Here is a 14,950-nt window from a genome sequence, read left to right as displayed (position 1 = left end):
CTAATGTGGTGTCGTGGTAGAGAGTATAGGCGGTTGAGTTTTATTATTAGTGGGCCTTCGGGTTGGTGGGTTTTTCCCGAAACTGAAGATAACTGAAGGCAGTTAAGGGCTCCGTAAGGCTGAGTTGAACCAACTAGTGATGACTTTTTGTCATTGGGTCACCCCGTACAAAATTCCTAGACATTCTATATGTTTATTGGCCACTAAAAAAATATGTTAATGTCACTTACCATCAAAAATCAAAATGACAAGCCATTTACACACTGCAAACTGAAATCGCAACCACAATTTATTTTGACTGACATTGCGACATTAATGCTTTGCAACTTGTATATATTAACAACCAGGCTTTTATGACGGAAATTGGTAAAGTTTCCCACCAAAACGGCAACCCGATATTTGATTCTTTTTAACAGCATTTATAACTACCCTCAAGACCTCAATACTTGAGTGAGCGAGCCTTCGTAACAGCGTATATTTTTTAGTAACGTATTTTTCCTAACTTAAATATCATTACATAATTCACCTTTTACAAACCAAAACTCATCTCCCTTGTACAACCCAACAATGCATTCAAAAACCGATGATTTAAACCAAAATAATATATATACTAAACTAAGTCAACAAGTCAACCACACAATTCATCGATGCATCAACAACCCGACATCAAACCACAAAACATCAACCGACCGTACCATGATCCGACGCATCATCGTAATAGTACGGTGTTAACTTCCCATCTTTCGATGTAAACTTCGTGGGATCTACCGACCCGATCTCATGCAACATCTTCACGACTCTTCTCATTGACGGACGGTTAATAGGAAGCGGGCTCGTGCATAAAAGCCCGATGTTGAGCACTTTGCATATTTCTTCCTTAAAACACGAGTCTAGTTTCGGATCGAACACGGCATCTACACCTTTTTGGTCCAATGTGGTGCACACCCATTTGACCAAATCCTTTTCTCCATACTCCGGGTCAACCGGGCGCTTCCCCGTCACGAGTTCAAGAATTACAACTCCAAAGCTATAAATATCGCACTTCTCGTTTACCCTTAGTGTATATGCATATTCTACAAAATGTAACACAATATAGTTTAGTTATCTAAATCATAAGTTTCATAACATTCATAACAATATAACATTGTATCTTATTCTTATGCATTACCTGGAGCGATGTAGCCACACGAACCGGCAATGACCGACACCGAATTACTGCCTTTTGCATCACTATCGACCACCTTCGCGACACCAAAATCCGCCACACGAGCACCAAAATCACCATCCAACAAAATATTATTGGATTTAACATCCCTATGAACTATGGCTGGAACACAATCATGGTGCAAATAAGCCAAACCCTCTGAGGCATCCACCGCGATCTTGTACCGTATGGGCCAGTCAAGCAACCCGCTTTTAGTACTATGAAGCAAATCCCCCAAACTACCATTCGGCATATACTCGTACACGAGAAGTTTACACGTTTTAGTAGAGCAACAACACCAAAGCCGAACAATGTTCTTGTGACGGATCCTCCCTAACGTCTCCACCTCAGCATCAAACCCGTTATCAACAACCGGGCCCGAGCCCGACCCGTTTTCAAGATCCTCATCCTCACCCTTTTTCGACCTGCCCCAGAGCTTCTTAACCGCCACAGCCTCACCATTACTCAAAACAACCTTGTAAACTTTTCCCGACGCACCACGCCCGATCACATTATCCTCATCGAGAGCACCCAAGATCTCGTATTCACTAAAACTTAACTTGTGAAAGGACATTAACGTCCATTTCGATTTGTCAATACTTTGCTTTGAATTCTTGAACTTCCTATATTGAAAGTAGAACCATCCGAAACCAACAATGAAGATGGAACCGGTTAATACAAAGATCGACCGAAGTAGCCAAACATAACCCATGCCTCTAGTGACATTTTTGCCATCACATAAACCCTCAATGTCGCCACAAAGGCCCGGATTACCCACAAAGCTGTTAATGTATATTTTCTTGGCGTAAACGGGTGGGATGTCTCCGGTAAGCAAATTGCTTGATAAATTAAGCTGATTGAGTCTCAAATTCTGTAACCCGTCCGGGATCTTTCCCGAAAACTGATTACCCGAAAGATCAAGATAATTTAAAACCGATAATTCCCCAATCTTATCTGGAATGTTACCCGAAAACCTATTGTTAGCCAAATTAAGCTCGTTTAGCTTCTTTAACGAATCGATTCCGCTCGGGATTCCACCGTAAAACCCGTTATTACGAAGATCAAGCTTAGTCAACTGCTCAAGTTTCAAAATGGTAACCGGCAACGAACCCGAAAACGTATTATCACTACCCGAAAATTCGATCAAATTGTCAAGAAGCCCAATCTCATCCGGGAGCTCACCCGAAAACTTGTTATAACCTATATTCAAAGTACACAAACTCCCCGCACCGGCTATAGATTTTCCAACAACCCCGGAAAATGAGTTCTCAACAAGCTCAAGTAACGTCACACCCGGAAGCCCCCAAAACCCCGCGGGAACTTCACCCGAAAACTTGTTGTAACCCAACCGAACTCGTTTCAAGCTTCGACATTTACTAAAACTCTCCGGAATCCTACCCGAAAACGAGTTATGTATCATTAAAAGCTCTTCTAAACCACCATTTTTACATAAATTCACCGGTATCTCACCGGTAAACATATTATTAGAAACATCTAACCACACTAAAGGTGAGTTTTTACCCAAATCTTTAGGCAGGCTTCCAGTAAATCTATTACCAAATAACCTTAACTCATAAAGATTACTAGAGTTTGAAATAATATTATGAACATTACCTTCAAACTCATTTTCATAAACATGTAAAGATTCAAGTTGCAACCCACATAACTCTTCCGGTAATGTACCGGTCAACATATTCATAGACACATCAATTAACCTCAATGACGTCATCTTTGACCACTTCACCGGTAACTCACCGGTCAACGAGTTGTTATAAAGCTCAATCTGCACCACATTTGTCAACTCTGTAATGGAACTCGGTAACGGGCCGACGAGTTTGTTAATCGCCAGATCTAGATCCACGAGTTTACTGAGTCGACTCAGTGAGTCAGGAATCGATCCGTGTAAGTTACAGTCCGTGAGCCATAACACTTCGAGATTCGTCAGGTTTCCGATTTCCGCCGGAATCTCGCCGGCGGCGAATGGGTTGTAGGATAAATTAAGCTGCTTTAACGTTGTTATGTTACCCAGATTCGCCGGAATATTCCCTCCGATGAGATTATCAACCAAAGAAAAAGCTTCAAGCTTTTTAAACAATCCAATACTCGCCGGAATCTCGCCGGAAAAGTTGTTTCCGGTTAAATCTAGATACTTTAACTCCGGCAACTGAGACAAACTTTCCGGCAGACTTCCAGTGAGGTAATTTTGAGCGAGATTTAAATGAACGAGAGTCCGACACGTGGACAAGTCGTCGGAGAGTGAACCGTTGACGGAGTTATTATACATAGAAACATATTTAAGTCCGGTGAGCCGGCAAAGAACAGACGGAAACGGACCGGCGACATTGGCGTTTGATAAATCAACGGCTACAACAAAGCCACTACCCGGTTCGGAACACGTGACTCCGGTCCAGTGACAGGGAGTGTAGTCGGAAACCGTGTCGTCCCAGTCGGAGAAAAAGCCGTCCGGGTCGTCGAACCCGAGTTTTAGCTCCTGTAGGTAACGGCCTTCTTGGTTTAAAGAATAACCGTAAGGGATGAGTATAATGACCAGGAAAGTAAAGAGTAGAGAGTGTGACATGGTGGTGGTTGAGTTAGAGCAAACGAATGATTTCTTTCATGAATGTTAAGTTTATTGTATAGTGAATGAATAATAAAAGGAAAGAGTAAAGGGGTTATATAGATATATGTATATGTATATGTATAGATATATAGGTACAAATGGAAGATTAATTATGTTTAGTGGGGTGTGATTAAGCCGACAGTGGGTTTTCATTGGGAAATTGAAGTTGCACAAAGATGGTAAAGTGAGAGTGTGTGATTATGTGGTTTTGTGTGTGGTCTTTTTGGGGTTGGGGTATGAATTCGATGATGATGCCTGATGGATGAATGGGATATTTTGTTCATTTTTTTTTTTTTTTTGTAAGTGTTTGTAAATGGAAATTTGCATAAATAGAAGCTTCACTGATAACAAAATAGATGTTAGTAAAACATTAGTTAAATGCACAAAATGCCGGTCACGTGGAACACTTGCAAACATGTCAAGTATGTTTGGTAAAACTAGCTAGTGGTTGGAAGCTGGTAACTAGTGGCCGGTAGTTTTAGCTTTTAGATATATTTAGGTGTTTGATAGAGTAGTTAGAACTTTTAATTAAATTTATAAAATGATTAAAATAGGCATAACTAAAAAAACATAATGTGTTCCCAATTTCATTTAAATAAGGAAATGGAAGGAAAATTAGGGATGAAAAAAATATGGTGTGTTCCTGAGTTTCATTTAAATAAGAAAAAAGAATGAAAAGTTAAAAGAGGTGTTCCCGAATTTCATAAAAGAAAGAAAATGAGGGGAGATAAAAGAAAATAATTAGTAAAATAAAAGAATTTATATCTTTTTAAATTGGAAAGATTTTGAAGGAAAATAAATTGAAGAGAAAGATAAGATACCAAAAGAAAAAAAAGAAAACTTTCTTTTTCTTGCATTTCTTTTCATAAATGAACTCGGGAACACAGCGAATGTATATATCTTGGAGGTTATTTAAGTAGTTTTAAATACTAAAAGCTTGTAGTTTTTTCTAAACGTTAATAGTAGGAGTTTCAAGCTTCAAGTTTTTTCCCATAACCTAAAAGTTTCAAGCTACTACGACCAAACAAGGATTTTTATTGAGTAAGAGTTTTTTCTTAAAAGCTTGAAGCTAAAAGCTCCTAAAAGCTTCCTACCAAACATACACGTCATGTTTTAAAAGTTGCTCGGGTTATACATTTTCAAGTGTCACTTCGTGCCCAAAGGTTCGAGATGTTATCCATTAGCATATAATTATAAGTGAAAAGCTAAGGGTTAAGTGTGGATGTAGTATTCTTGGGGTGGGCTGGCTTGGTCTTCTAATCGTTAGGAAGACCATCCCGGCACCTTGGTACCGAATTGGAACCACACGAGAAGAATTTCGAGATGAATGATGTGAACTAAACAAAATGGGATGGAATTTCGGATGGTAAAAGTGTAAAACCATTCCCATCATCCTAACATTTTGATTGGTTTGAAGAACCAGAATGTAAATTCCTTTGACTTAACAAAGGAAACGAGTTTATTGGAAAAGACAAAAACAGAATAGTTGTTTGAACATGGTTGTATAGTTGTTAGTACTTTGTGCATGGTAAGTTGTACAAAAATTATGTTGCAGGAGTGTCATAATCAAAAGCTAGATTATGCACGAGGCTAGGCATTAAATCAGTTGGGGAGAAAGGCCAAAACTTGAAACAGTGTTAATCACTACCAAAGTTTTAGATTCACTCTCATAAAATACACACACCCAACTCAAAATTATAAAAATACAAGTTAAGTTTTGTTTTTATTTCTTTGTTATTAAATGGTTGTTAATTTATATGCAAAATAGATGTAATACAATTAATTCTGTTATTAACAGATATTGCTTTAGAAAAACTTCTCTTTTTTTCTTTTTTATATAAAACAAATAACTCATGCATACAGTAATCATACTTCTAAATGCACATTGTTATTATTATTGGCCTCTGACTTTTAAAATTCAAAATCCTGAACAAGAGCACCAAACACGATTAGACATATACTATCAAAAAAAATACATAATTAACCCGGTTAAATCAATAGGTTTACTAAAATATCTGTTAACTTTTAAGTTTAGTAAATAGTTCAATCTAATGGAAACATATCATGACTCATATGATACATGAAGTTGGATGCATAATTAACCCGGTTAAACCAATAAGTTTATAACTAAAATGTTCATTATGTTTTTTTAAATATTTTTTTAATCACAATAGTAAAAGTTGTTTGATAACCCAAATTGTTAGAATTTGTGAAACTTAGAGTTACGTATTTTTCTACGTGTATATGTTACAAAAGATGTAGGTGTCTATATAATAAATATATTACTTTTATACGGTATTCTATAAATTCTTGAAGTAGAGAAATTTTGAAAATCTAGAATTGAGTTTAGAAAATCAAGAAAGAAAAAGAACACTCTCCCACCAGTCAACAGCTCTGGTTTTCTTGTTTGGTCTTTGTCTAATGTCTGATCCCAACATTTGATTTATTAATTTCCTTTTAAGTTTGTTTCTTCTTAGAAAAAGTATACCATTATTCTAATTTACACTTGGTAGGTAATTACAATTCTTATTTTGATGGGATTTTCTGATGGTTTCTTCATATGGAGTCTTGGATTTAAATCCCGGCTCATGTGTAAACTCTAAAATATGGGTAGCATCACTATAAAGGAGACTCAAACCTGGATAGTTAAGGTGCGTGATTGAATCGAGAAACAACCCTTAATGAACCCCCAACGGCCAATGGTGCTAAAGACGTTCAAATAATAAAAAGCTTATAGAAAAACCAAATTTGTATGTTTCAAAATGTATTAAAACAAATCACATCAGTCATCAATTCATATTCACTCATATTTCAATTTTCAAATATACTCATTTCCCTCTTTAATGCAATGACTAAATTTTACCAAACATACCTAAAACATCTATATACTACAACTCTTTACACTTTAAAGTTTATTAAACCATTAATTTCAAACATATTTTTGCTACTTAATTGTCAGTAAGGCCTCATAATAATTTCAATAAAAAATGGTTAAAAACAATTATTCTTGGGTTATTTGTACAGTTTGTGTCAATGTGTGTGCGACATAATTTTCGGTAAATATACTAGTCAAGTTGTGTGCGCGACATAATTTTGAGGTTCTTATAAAACTAGTCTAGTCAATTTGTCTAGGGACTGTTTGGTTCAATCAGATCTGAATCAGTCAGATCTGGTTAAATCAAACATCCTCATCTTCTCCATTCAACATCAATCACACGCGGGTTGATTTAGATCCAATTTTATCCATTGGGATATTTTTCTTTTTAAAACAAAACGGTTTGAACTCCGACCGAATCAAATGTTCACCTATTAATGGTTTAATTCAGATGTAGACAATCAACTGCGTGCAAGACATAATTTTCAAGTTTTCATATGCCATTAATCCATGAACCCTACCCCTTTTAACACCCCCAATACCATTAAATGTGTGGTTCTTTTACAGTTTTACCCTTTATCTTTCACTCTTGTGTTTCCTGAATGCAACGTGAGAAGGTAAGCAAATGAAGAAACACTAATCGACCCCGGGCAGATTACGGATAATCTGGGGGTTAAATAGATGTTTCCCACGAGGGGTTAGATCCGGCAAAGATGGTTCTTCTGATAACCTGCAAAACAGACACCGTGAGCTCGTCACTGAGAAGGGTTGTGACCACCCTCCGGCGTGAGAATCAGACTAGATTGCTCTTGAATATAAGTGTATATTAAGAGATTGCTAGAGCAGATATCAGGTATAAGATGTAAGATACAAGATAAGATGAGATGATCATACCATTTGGGGTATTTATAGCCGAAGGTAGGTTTCCAAGAGGGTATAGCCGGCTGAATAGTATTCCTGTTCTACCAACTGTGGCCTACGCACGTGCCATGCTGGTAGTTGGTGGGTAGGCAGCGGCTGACAGTGACCAGGCCTGCTGTGTACTATTCCTTTTCCACCAACTGCAGGCTATGCACGTGGTATGACAGGAGTTGGTGAGTAGGCAGCGGCTAATAGTGACATACAGTACAAGAGCATGCTGCTCACCATACTGTTGTTAATGAGCTGTCGTATCTCTGGTCAGATCTTTTGCCCATACCTCGTCAGGTACAGTACAAAAGATCCTCCAGTATCGTACTGACTGGCTCATTTGGGCGGGAGTATTCCCCCTCCCGCCTTTGTGCGGGATTGTTCCCGGATTTGCTCATTCCTTCAGGTGACTACTGAATTATTTTGAGAGCTAAGTGCCTTGTGCGTGTAGCCTTGCTGCGCGGGTGGCCTTCCCTGATGGCTTGTATCCGCAACTGCGGGAACAGGCGGAGTACTTCACCATTGGGAGGCATTTCCTGCGGGAACAGCTTGCGTACTGCGCGTAAGGACGTCACGTCTCTAAGCATGGTGAGTCCTGCGGATCCAGTTGGTTTCTGCGCAGACGTCTCTCTTCAAGGTGAGTCCTGCGAGTCCAGCTGGGCTCTGCTGGGACCTACCTCTTCAGCAAAGCAAAGGACTACGTAATGCCCCGTGGTCCAATACTCCTATTATTATTGTTGCATGAGTCATGCTTTGTAGGGAACAGTACTTTAAGATAGGGCTAGGAGCTTTATAAGTTTTTCCACAACACAATTCTTAAGATATATTTTCCTAACTTAACGAGCTAAGTGTCCCTAGAGCATCCCAACACACGTATTTGCTTAAACTTTCCAAAACGGCATTTGTGAGAGGGTGGGTCATGGGTGTAACCTTTTAAGTGTTTTGTGAAGTCGTCTTTTTTTCTTTTTCTTTCTTTTTTTTTTTTTGTGTGAGAGAAAGGCAAAACTGGGAAAAAGATGACATGATTATATTTTTAAAAGTTACGTGTTTATATGATGTTACATTTTCTTGTTATATTACAATTACGCCTATCAAAAAGTAATGTAATTAACAATGCCATCATCTCATCCGTCACACGAAAACTATAACATTATTTAAGATGTCTAACCATAGGTGGGCAAATTTATGGAGATGGGTTACATGGACGGGACATGTTAAAGTGACATTTATTGAAATTAATTATGTAAGGGGCTAATATATAAATATAATAATAACTATTATTTATAATAATAACTCAATTACCTAATTACAATCTCTAACCCTAAAGCACGGGTATTTATAATCCAACCTATCACAATTAGACTACAACTAAGATTGCTAAATATTAGGACATGATAATTATACTAACAATTAAATCTAAGCACCTTTAATTGTTTATAATTATCCACTCCATGTTTAAATCATGCTACTTAACCTTGCACGCCAATTAACGTCTTGAACCGAAATTCCCAACAATCACCCCCGGAATTTCAAACTCGAAACTGACAAGTCTTCAACTCCAAGTAATTCCCGCATCTCCTTGAATTTGATTCTCCCAAGAGCCTTAGTCAAGATATCGGCACATTGCTTAACACCGTTAACATGCTCGACACTTACTTCTTCACGATCAACACATTCTCGAATGTAGTGAAACCGAGATTTAATGTGTTTGGTCATTCCATGGAAAACCGGATTCTTCACGAGTGCTATTGCTGATGTATTATCGATACGTAACACCACTGCTTGAATTTCCTTGTCGAATAACTCATTTATCAAGTCTCTTAGCCAAACCGCCTGACACGCGGCTGCGCTTGCCGCCATGTACTCTGCTTCACACGATGAGAGTGCAACCGTGCACTGTTTCTGAGAACACCAAGTAATTGGTGAAGACCCAAGATAAAACACGTGCCCAGTAGTGCTTCTGCCATCGTCTTGGTCAATGTTATGACTACTATCACTATAACCAACTAACACGTTTTTCCCACGAGTGTAAGAAATACCAAAACTGAGAGTACCTTGAATATAACGAAGAATTTGCTTTATAAGAGTTGCATGAGATTGCTTCGGGCTTTGCATGTACCGGCTTACGACTCCGACCGAATACGCCAAGTCGGGGCGAGTTTGTAACAGGTACCGGAGACACCCGACAATCTTTCTATACCTCGTAGCATCAAAATCTTCTTCGTCTTCAAATTTAGAAACTTTTATGCTCGGATCCAATGGAATTTGAGCAGGATTGCAAATCTCTATTCCCGCTTCTGCTAAAATTTTCTTCGCATACGCTTCTTACTTAATTTTTATCCCATCCTTGCTTTGTGAAACTTCAATTCCGAGATAATAAGTTAGCTTTCCCAAATCCGACATCTCAAAGTTTAAAGTCATCTCGCGCTTAAACTCCATTATTAAGTTTAAATTTGAACCCGTCACGATCAAGTCGTCAACGTACATGCCAACTATTAAAAGATCGGTTCCAATTTTCTTTCGGTATACCGCTTGTTCTTCTATGCACCGGTGAAACTTCATATTTATCAAAATACCATTCAACTTTGTATTCCACGCCCTCGGAGCTTGCCTTAAGCCGTACAACGCTTTGGATAATTTGTATACTTTGTGTTCTTCACCCTTTTTAACAAAACCAAGCGGTTGAGAAACAAAAACTTGTTCTTTTAACTCGCCATGTAGGAACGCGGATTTGACATCGAGGTGATGCAATTCTCAACCTCCATTCGCTGCGAGAGATAAAAGTAAAAGAACCTTTCGAGTCTAGCCACTGGTGCGAAAACCTCGTCAAAATCGACTCCGGGTTGCTGAACATAACCCTTTGCCACGAGTCTCGCCTTGTGTTTATTAAGTGAGCCATCCACGTTTCTTTTAACCTTGAAAACCCACTTTAAACCAATCGCCTTTGCACCACGTGGTAACTCAGTCAACGTCCACGTATTATTTTTATTTATCGAGTCAACTTCGATACGCATTGCTTTCATCCACTCCGGTTTCGATTTTGCATCATCAAAACAAACCGGTTCATCATCCGCAACCAATAGCAAATCTGCATCAATTATACTCGAATTCAACACATAATCATTAAAATGTACCGGGGTAACAGTGGCTCGAGAAGATCTCCGAACAACCGGCTCAGGTGTAACCGTGTTGCTTGTACCAACGGGGCTTGTTGGAGCATTTTCGACTATCGGTTCTTCATCGTCTTCTTCACCCCCGTCACCACTTGAACTCGTAGAGTATGACTCAGGGTTCGACCCGATGTTTTCGGTATTAACGGTTCCTTCTCCGGTGTCAATTTCATCACCAAAGTTAACCAAAAACATGCCAGGGGATCGATCCTCCTCATCGATTGTTTCGGTACTTTTACCCCAATTCCAACTTTGCTTTTCATTAAACACCGTGTCACCCGCTCGACTCACAACAATTTTTCTAGTCGATGGATTGTATAAACGATACGCCGCCGAACCTTTCTCGCTTTCGAGATAAACTAAACGAGTCGAACGATCGTCTAACTTCTTAATATTTCCCGCAACTATTTTTGAATACGCAACACGTCCAAAAACTTTAAGAAATTTAAGATCCGGTTTCTTTCATTTTAACATCTCATACGGTGTTTTGTCTTTTAACGCTCGAGTTGGAATTTTATTAATCACATCGGTTGAATGCCTCACCGCTTCACCCCACATATAATTCGGAACTTGTCTCGCTTTTAATATGCTTCAAGTCATATCCAATATTGTGCGGTTCCGCCTCTCGACAACACCGTTTTGTTGAGGCGTATATGGAGCGGTTAAATGCCGAATAAACCCCTCGTTTTCAGAGAACCGATTGAAATCACGAGAAGTAAATTCTCCCCCTCGATCGGTTCGAAACGTCTTGATTTTCTCACTATTTTCCGCTTCCACCATGACTTTAAATCGCTTGAAGGTATCAAAAGCTTCACTTTTTTCCTTCAACAGAAAAGTCCACATGAAACGTGAAAAATCATCTATCAAGATGAACACGTACCTATTTCCGACTATGGTACTAGGAGTAATGGGCCCGCATAAATCTCCATGGATTAGTTCCAACGCTCGGGTTGCTCTAAAAGTCGCTAACTTCGGAAATGGTTTCCTCGTTTGCTTCCCGACTAAGCACGAGTCACAAATTTGATTTTCTTGATCAACTTTTGGCATTCCAATGACCATATTATTTTTCACCATTTGTTTCATAGACTCGAAATTTAGGTGTCCTAGTCTCGCGTGCTAAAGCCAATTCTCGTTATCAATCCGGGCTTGTAAACACACGGGTTTCCCCGTCTTTAATTTAATCGTAAAAAGACGATTCTTGGATCGAGTAACCCGCATCAACAATTTTCTTTGATCATCATACATCAACAAGTAATCATATTTCATACGAATATCACAACCACTTTCCGTTGCTTGCCCAAGACTAATAATATTACTTTGTAAACTAGGAATATAATAAATGTCAGTCAATAATTGTTTCTCCCCCGTTTTACCGACTAGCAATATCGACCCTTTCCCCGCAAATATCAACATAAGACCCATCTCCAAATTTAACTTTGCCACCAACACGCTTATTTAATTCAGAGAAAAAAGATAAATTACCCGTCATATGGTTGCTCGCACCGTTATCCAAATACCACAAGTCTTGTTCGTTCGAACCACTCTCGTAATCTTTTGGTATAACCTTATGTTCATTCAAGTACACTTTTTCTTGAACACACTGCACCATATAGAGGGACGGGTCTTTTTCTTTTGCTTCGGCCATATGTGCCTGCCTCTCTTTCCTTCGTACCGGACACCTCGAAACGAAGTGACCAAATTCATCACAACGAAAGCATTGAACTTCCAAATAATCCTTTTTGCCCTTTCGTTTATCCCCTTCGTTAGACCCACTTTGTGAACCACGGTTCTGACTCCCACGTCCACCACCACGTCCACTACCACGTCCTCAATTCGAACCTTTCCCGCGCCCCTCTACTCGATTCGCGTGAAAACTGATTCGAACTCGAAGAGGATTCAGAATTATTAAACAAAAGTTTACCTTCTTCAGAACGCAACACGTGTCCTTTGATACGCTCCTCATAAGTTTTTAACCTCCCGACAACATCCTCAAAACCGACTGTTTTAAGGTCTAACACTTGCTCGAGGGATGCTACAACTTGGATAAACCGGCTCGGCAAGCTTGTGAAGAATTTCTGGACTAGCTTCCTTTCTTCATACGGTTGTCCAAGTGTGGCTGCTCTAGAAGAGATCGCGGTTATTCTCGAGGCATACTCGTCAATGGTTTCGGTTTCTTTCATCATCAAACCGTCAAATTCACGTATTAGCGTATGAAGTCTAGCATCCTTCACACGTTCCGCACCCATATTTCTTGACTTTATGGCATCCCACATCTCTTTTGCCAATTTAAAATTACCGATTTGAAGTATTCGTTCCTCAGGAATCGACTGGAACAGAAGCGCCTTCGCGATGTTATTTTGCTTCGCGTCATTAGAGCCCGGGTCAATCACATCCCAAACTCCATGAATCCCAAAAATAACCTCCATATGCATACTCCAAATCGTGTAGTTTGTTTTCGTCAAACGCGGACATTGAAACGACCCGGAGATTGTCTCCTTTTTCGCTTGGTTCGCGTCACCCATCTTGGTTCTACGACTATAAGTGTTTGAAAAATCTCGTGACCTTGATTCAATGGTTTCGACACGTGATTCAAATTATTATACACAACCAAACCAAAAATATGAAATTGAATAAAAATTATTCAATTCCTTTTACCACCTTAAATAAATTGACAACATACTTCTGTCAACTTTTTTTTTTAACACCAGAACCAAAGGCAAATAAAACACAATCACGTGATAAGTTAAAACACTTCACCTTGATAACCGTACCCCTTCACAAAGGACCTCAACAAACAAGATGAATATTCAGATCTTTATTTGATTGTTGTTGCTTCCTCACGTCGCAACACAGGTCCAATGAACACAGGTTTTGAGAGCGCCGATTCCAGCCGACGAACCCAATCGATCGCTGCTGCTTCCCCCTTCACGTCACAGGTTTGGATGCTGCTACTGCCGAATCGATTGAACACCGGTTGCAGGTTTGATTCCGAACACATGTCCGATTGTAATAGCTCTGATACCAATTAATGGAATTGGTACCAGGTATCGAACACGAACTCAGACTCGTTAATTTGGCTAACACCCAAACACGAATATTATTATTGAGAAACTTCACAATACTCAATTACCTAATTACAATCTCTAATCCCAAAGCACTGGTATTTATAATCTAACATATCACAATTAGACTACAACTAAGATTGCTAAATATTAGGACATGATAATTATACGAACAATTAAATCTAAGCACATTTAATTGTTTATAATTATCCACTCCATATTTAAATCATGCTACTTAACCTTGCACGCCAAGTAACGCCTTGAACCGAAATTCCCAACACTATGAATTGCCATGTTGATTTGAATTCAAAATATTGATTGATACCTCACAAAGACCGCAACGTCGAATTTAAGTTCATGTTCGGTGTCTTTTGACAGGGTTATACGTTCTATTGATTTTAAGCGATTCTATATTGTATTTTTAAAAATAACAGTTAATGATGAAACAGAAATACAAGTGACAAAGGGGAATGGAAACAGTACGTATAGCGTGGGTGGTTTTAAAAGCAATTCGATCGACTGGCCAGCAAGCCATGATTACAACTCCTTTTGACATTATTGCCATTGAATACCATGTTAGAAGCATATCTACAAAGCAACTAAAGTCAAATCTAAAACACTTGCAAACATCATCATACATGCATGAGTAACATTGTCACTTAAAACATCATAAAAAGTGACTAAGTAAAATAAACTCTTTCGTTTTTCGTATATTCCATCGTCGAGGTTACATGAGGAAAAATTATGAAATGACAAACTCGGAGATCCCATAGGCAACGACATTCTAATGAATTTTAACGTGACATTTTAACAATAAATAAGAATTTGAATGGAGATTAAAGCATGTTATAGAATATTACAGAATTTTATAAATTTAGGTTTATGTCACGTCAAAGACGATTTACATAATCTTTAAAGTACATAACTCCATAACTACATACTGAAAGGACATATGAATTTTTTTTTTTTAAACGATGATTTTCTTGTGTGTTATGTCATCGCACCCTCCAACTTGAGATTATTATAGACACTACAACAATACAACAACTGGAATCAGTTTTGTACTTTCCGAGATGACCCTCGAATATGAAATTCACTTGAAAGTAGTAA

The 14,950-nt window shown here is 38.6% G+C and overlaps 1 protein-coding gene across 1 annotated transcript; it reads right to left on the bottom strand.

The window, feature by feature from the left end:
* Positions 1-508: 508 nt before the first annotated feature.
* Positions 509-3,832, bottom strand: LOC143587378 (uncharacterized). Its single transcript, XM_077068679.1, has 2 exons — positions 1,169-3,832; positions 509-1,073 (listed from the first exon to the last, which is right to left on the bottom strand). Exons 1-2 carry the CDS (start codon positions 3,780-3,782, stop codon positions 682-684), a joined length of 3,006 nt encoding a protein of 1,001 aa, XP_076924794.1. The 5' UTR covers positions 3,783-3,832; the 3' UTR covers positions 509-681.
* Positions 3,833-14,950: the final 11,118 nt, after the last annotated feature.

Source organism: Bidens hawaiensis, unplaced genomic scaffold (genome assembly GCF_021521415.1).
Source record: "Bidens hawaiensis isolate Kalapana, Puna unplaced genomic scaffold, B.hawaiensis_p1.1 tig00035476_1, whole genome shotgun sequence".
Classification (NCBI taxonomy): Eukaryota; Viridiplantae; Streptophyta; class Magnoliopsida; order Asterales; family Asteraceae; genus Bidens; species Bidens hawaiensis.
Note: the sequence above shows the minus strand (reverse complement) of the source record. Positions and strands in the feature narration are given on the sequence as shown.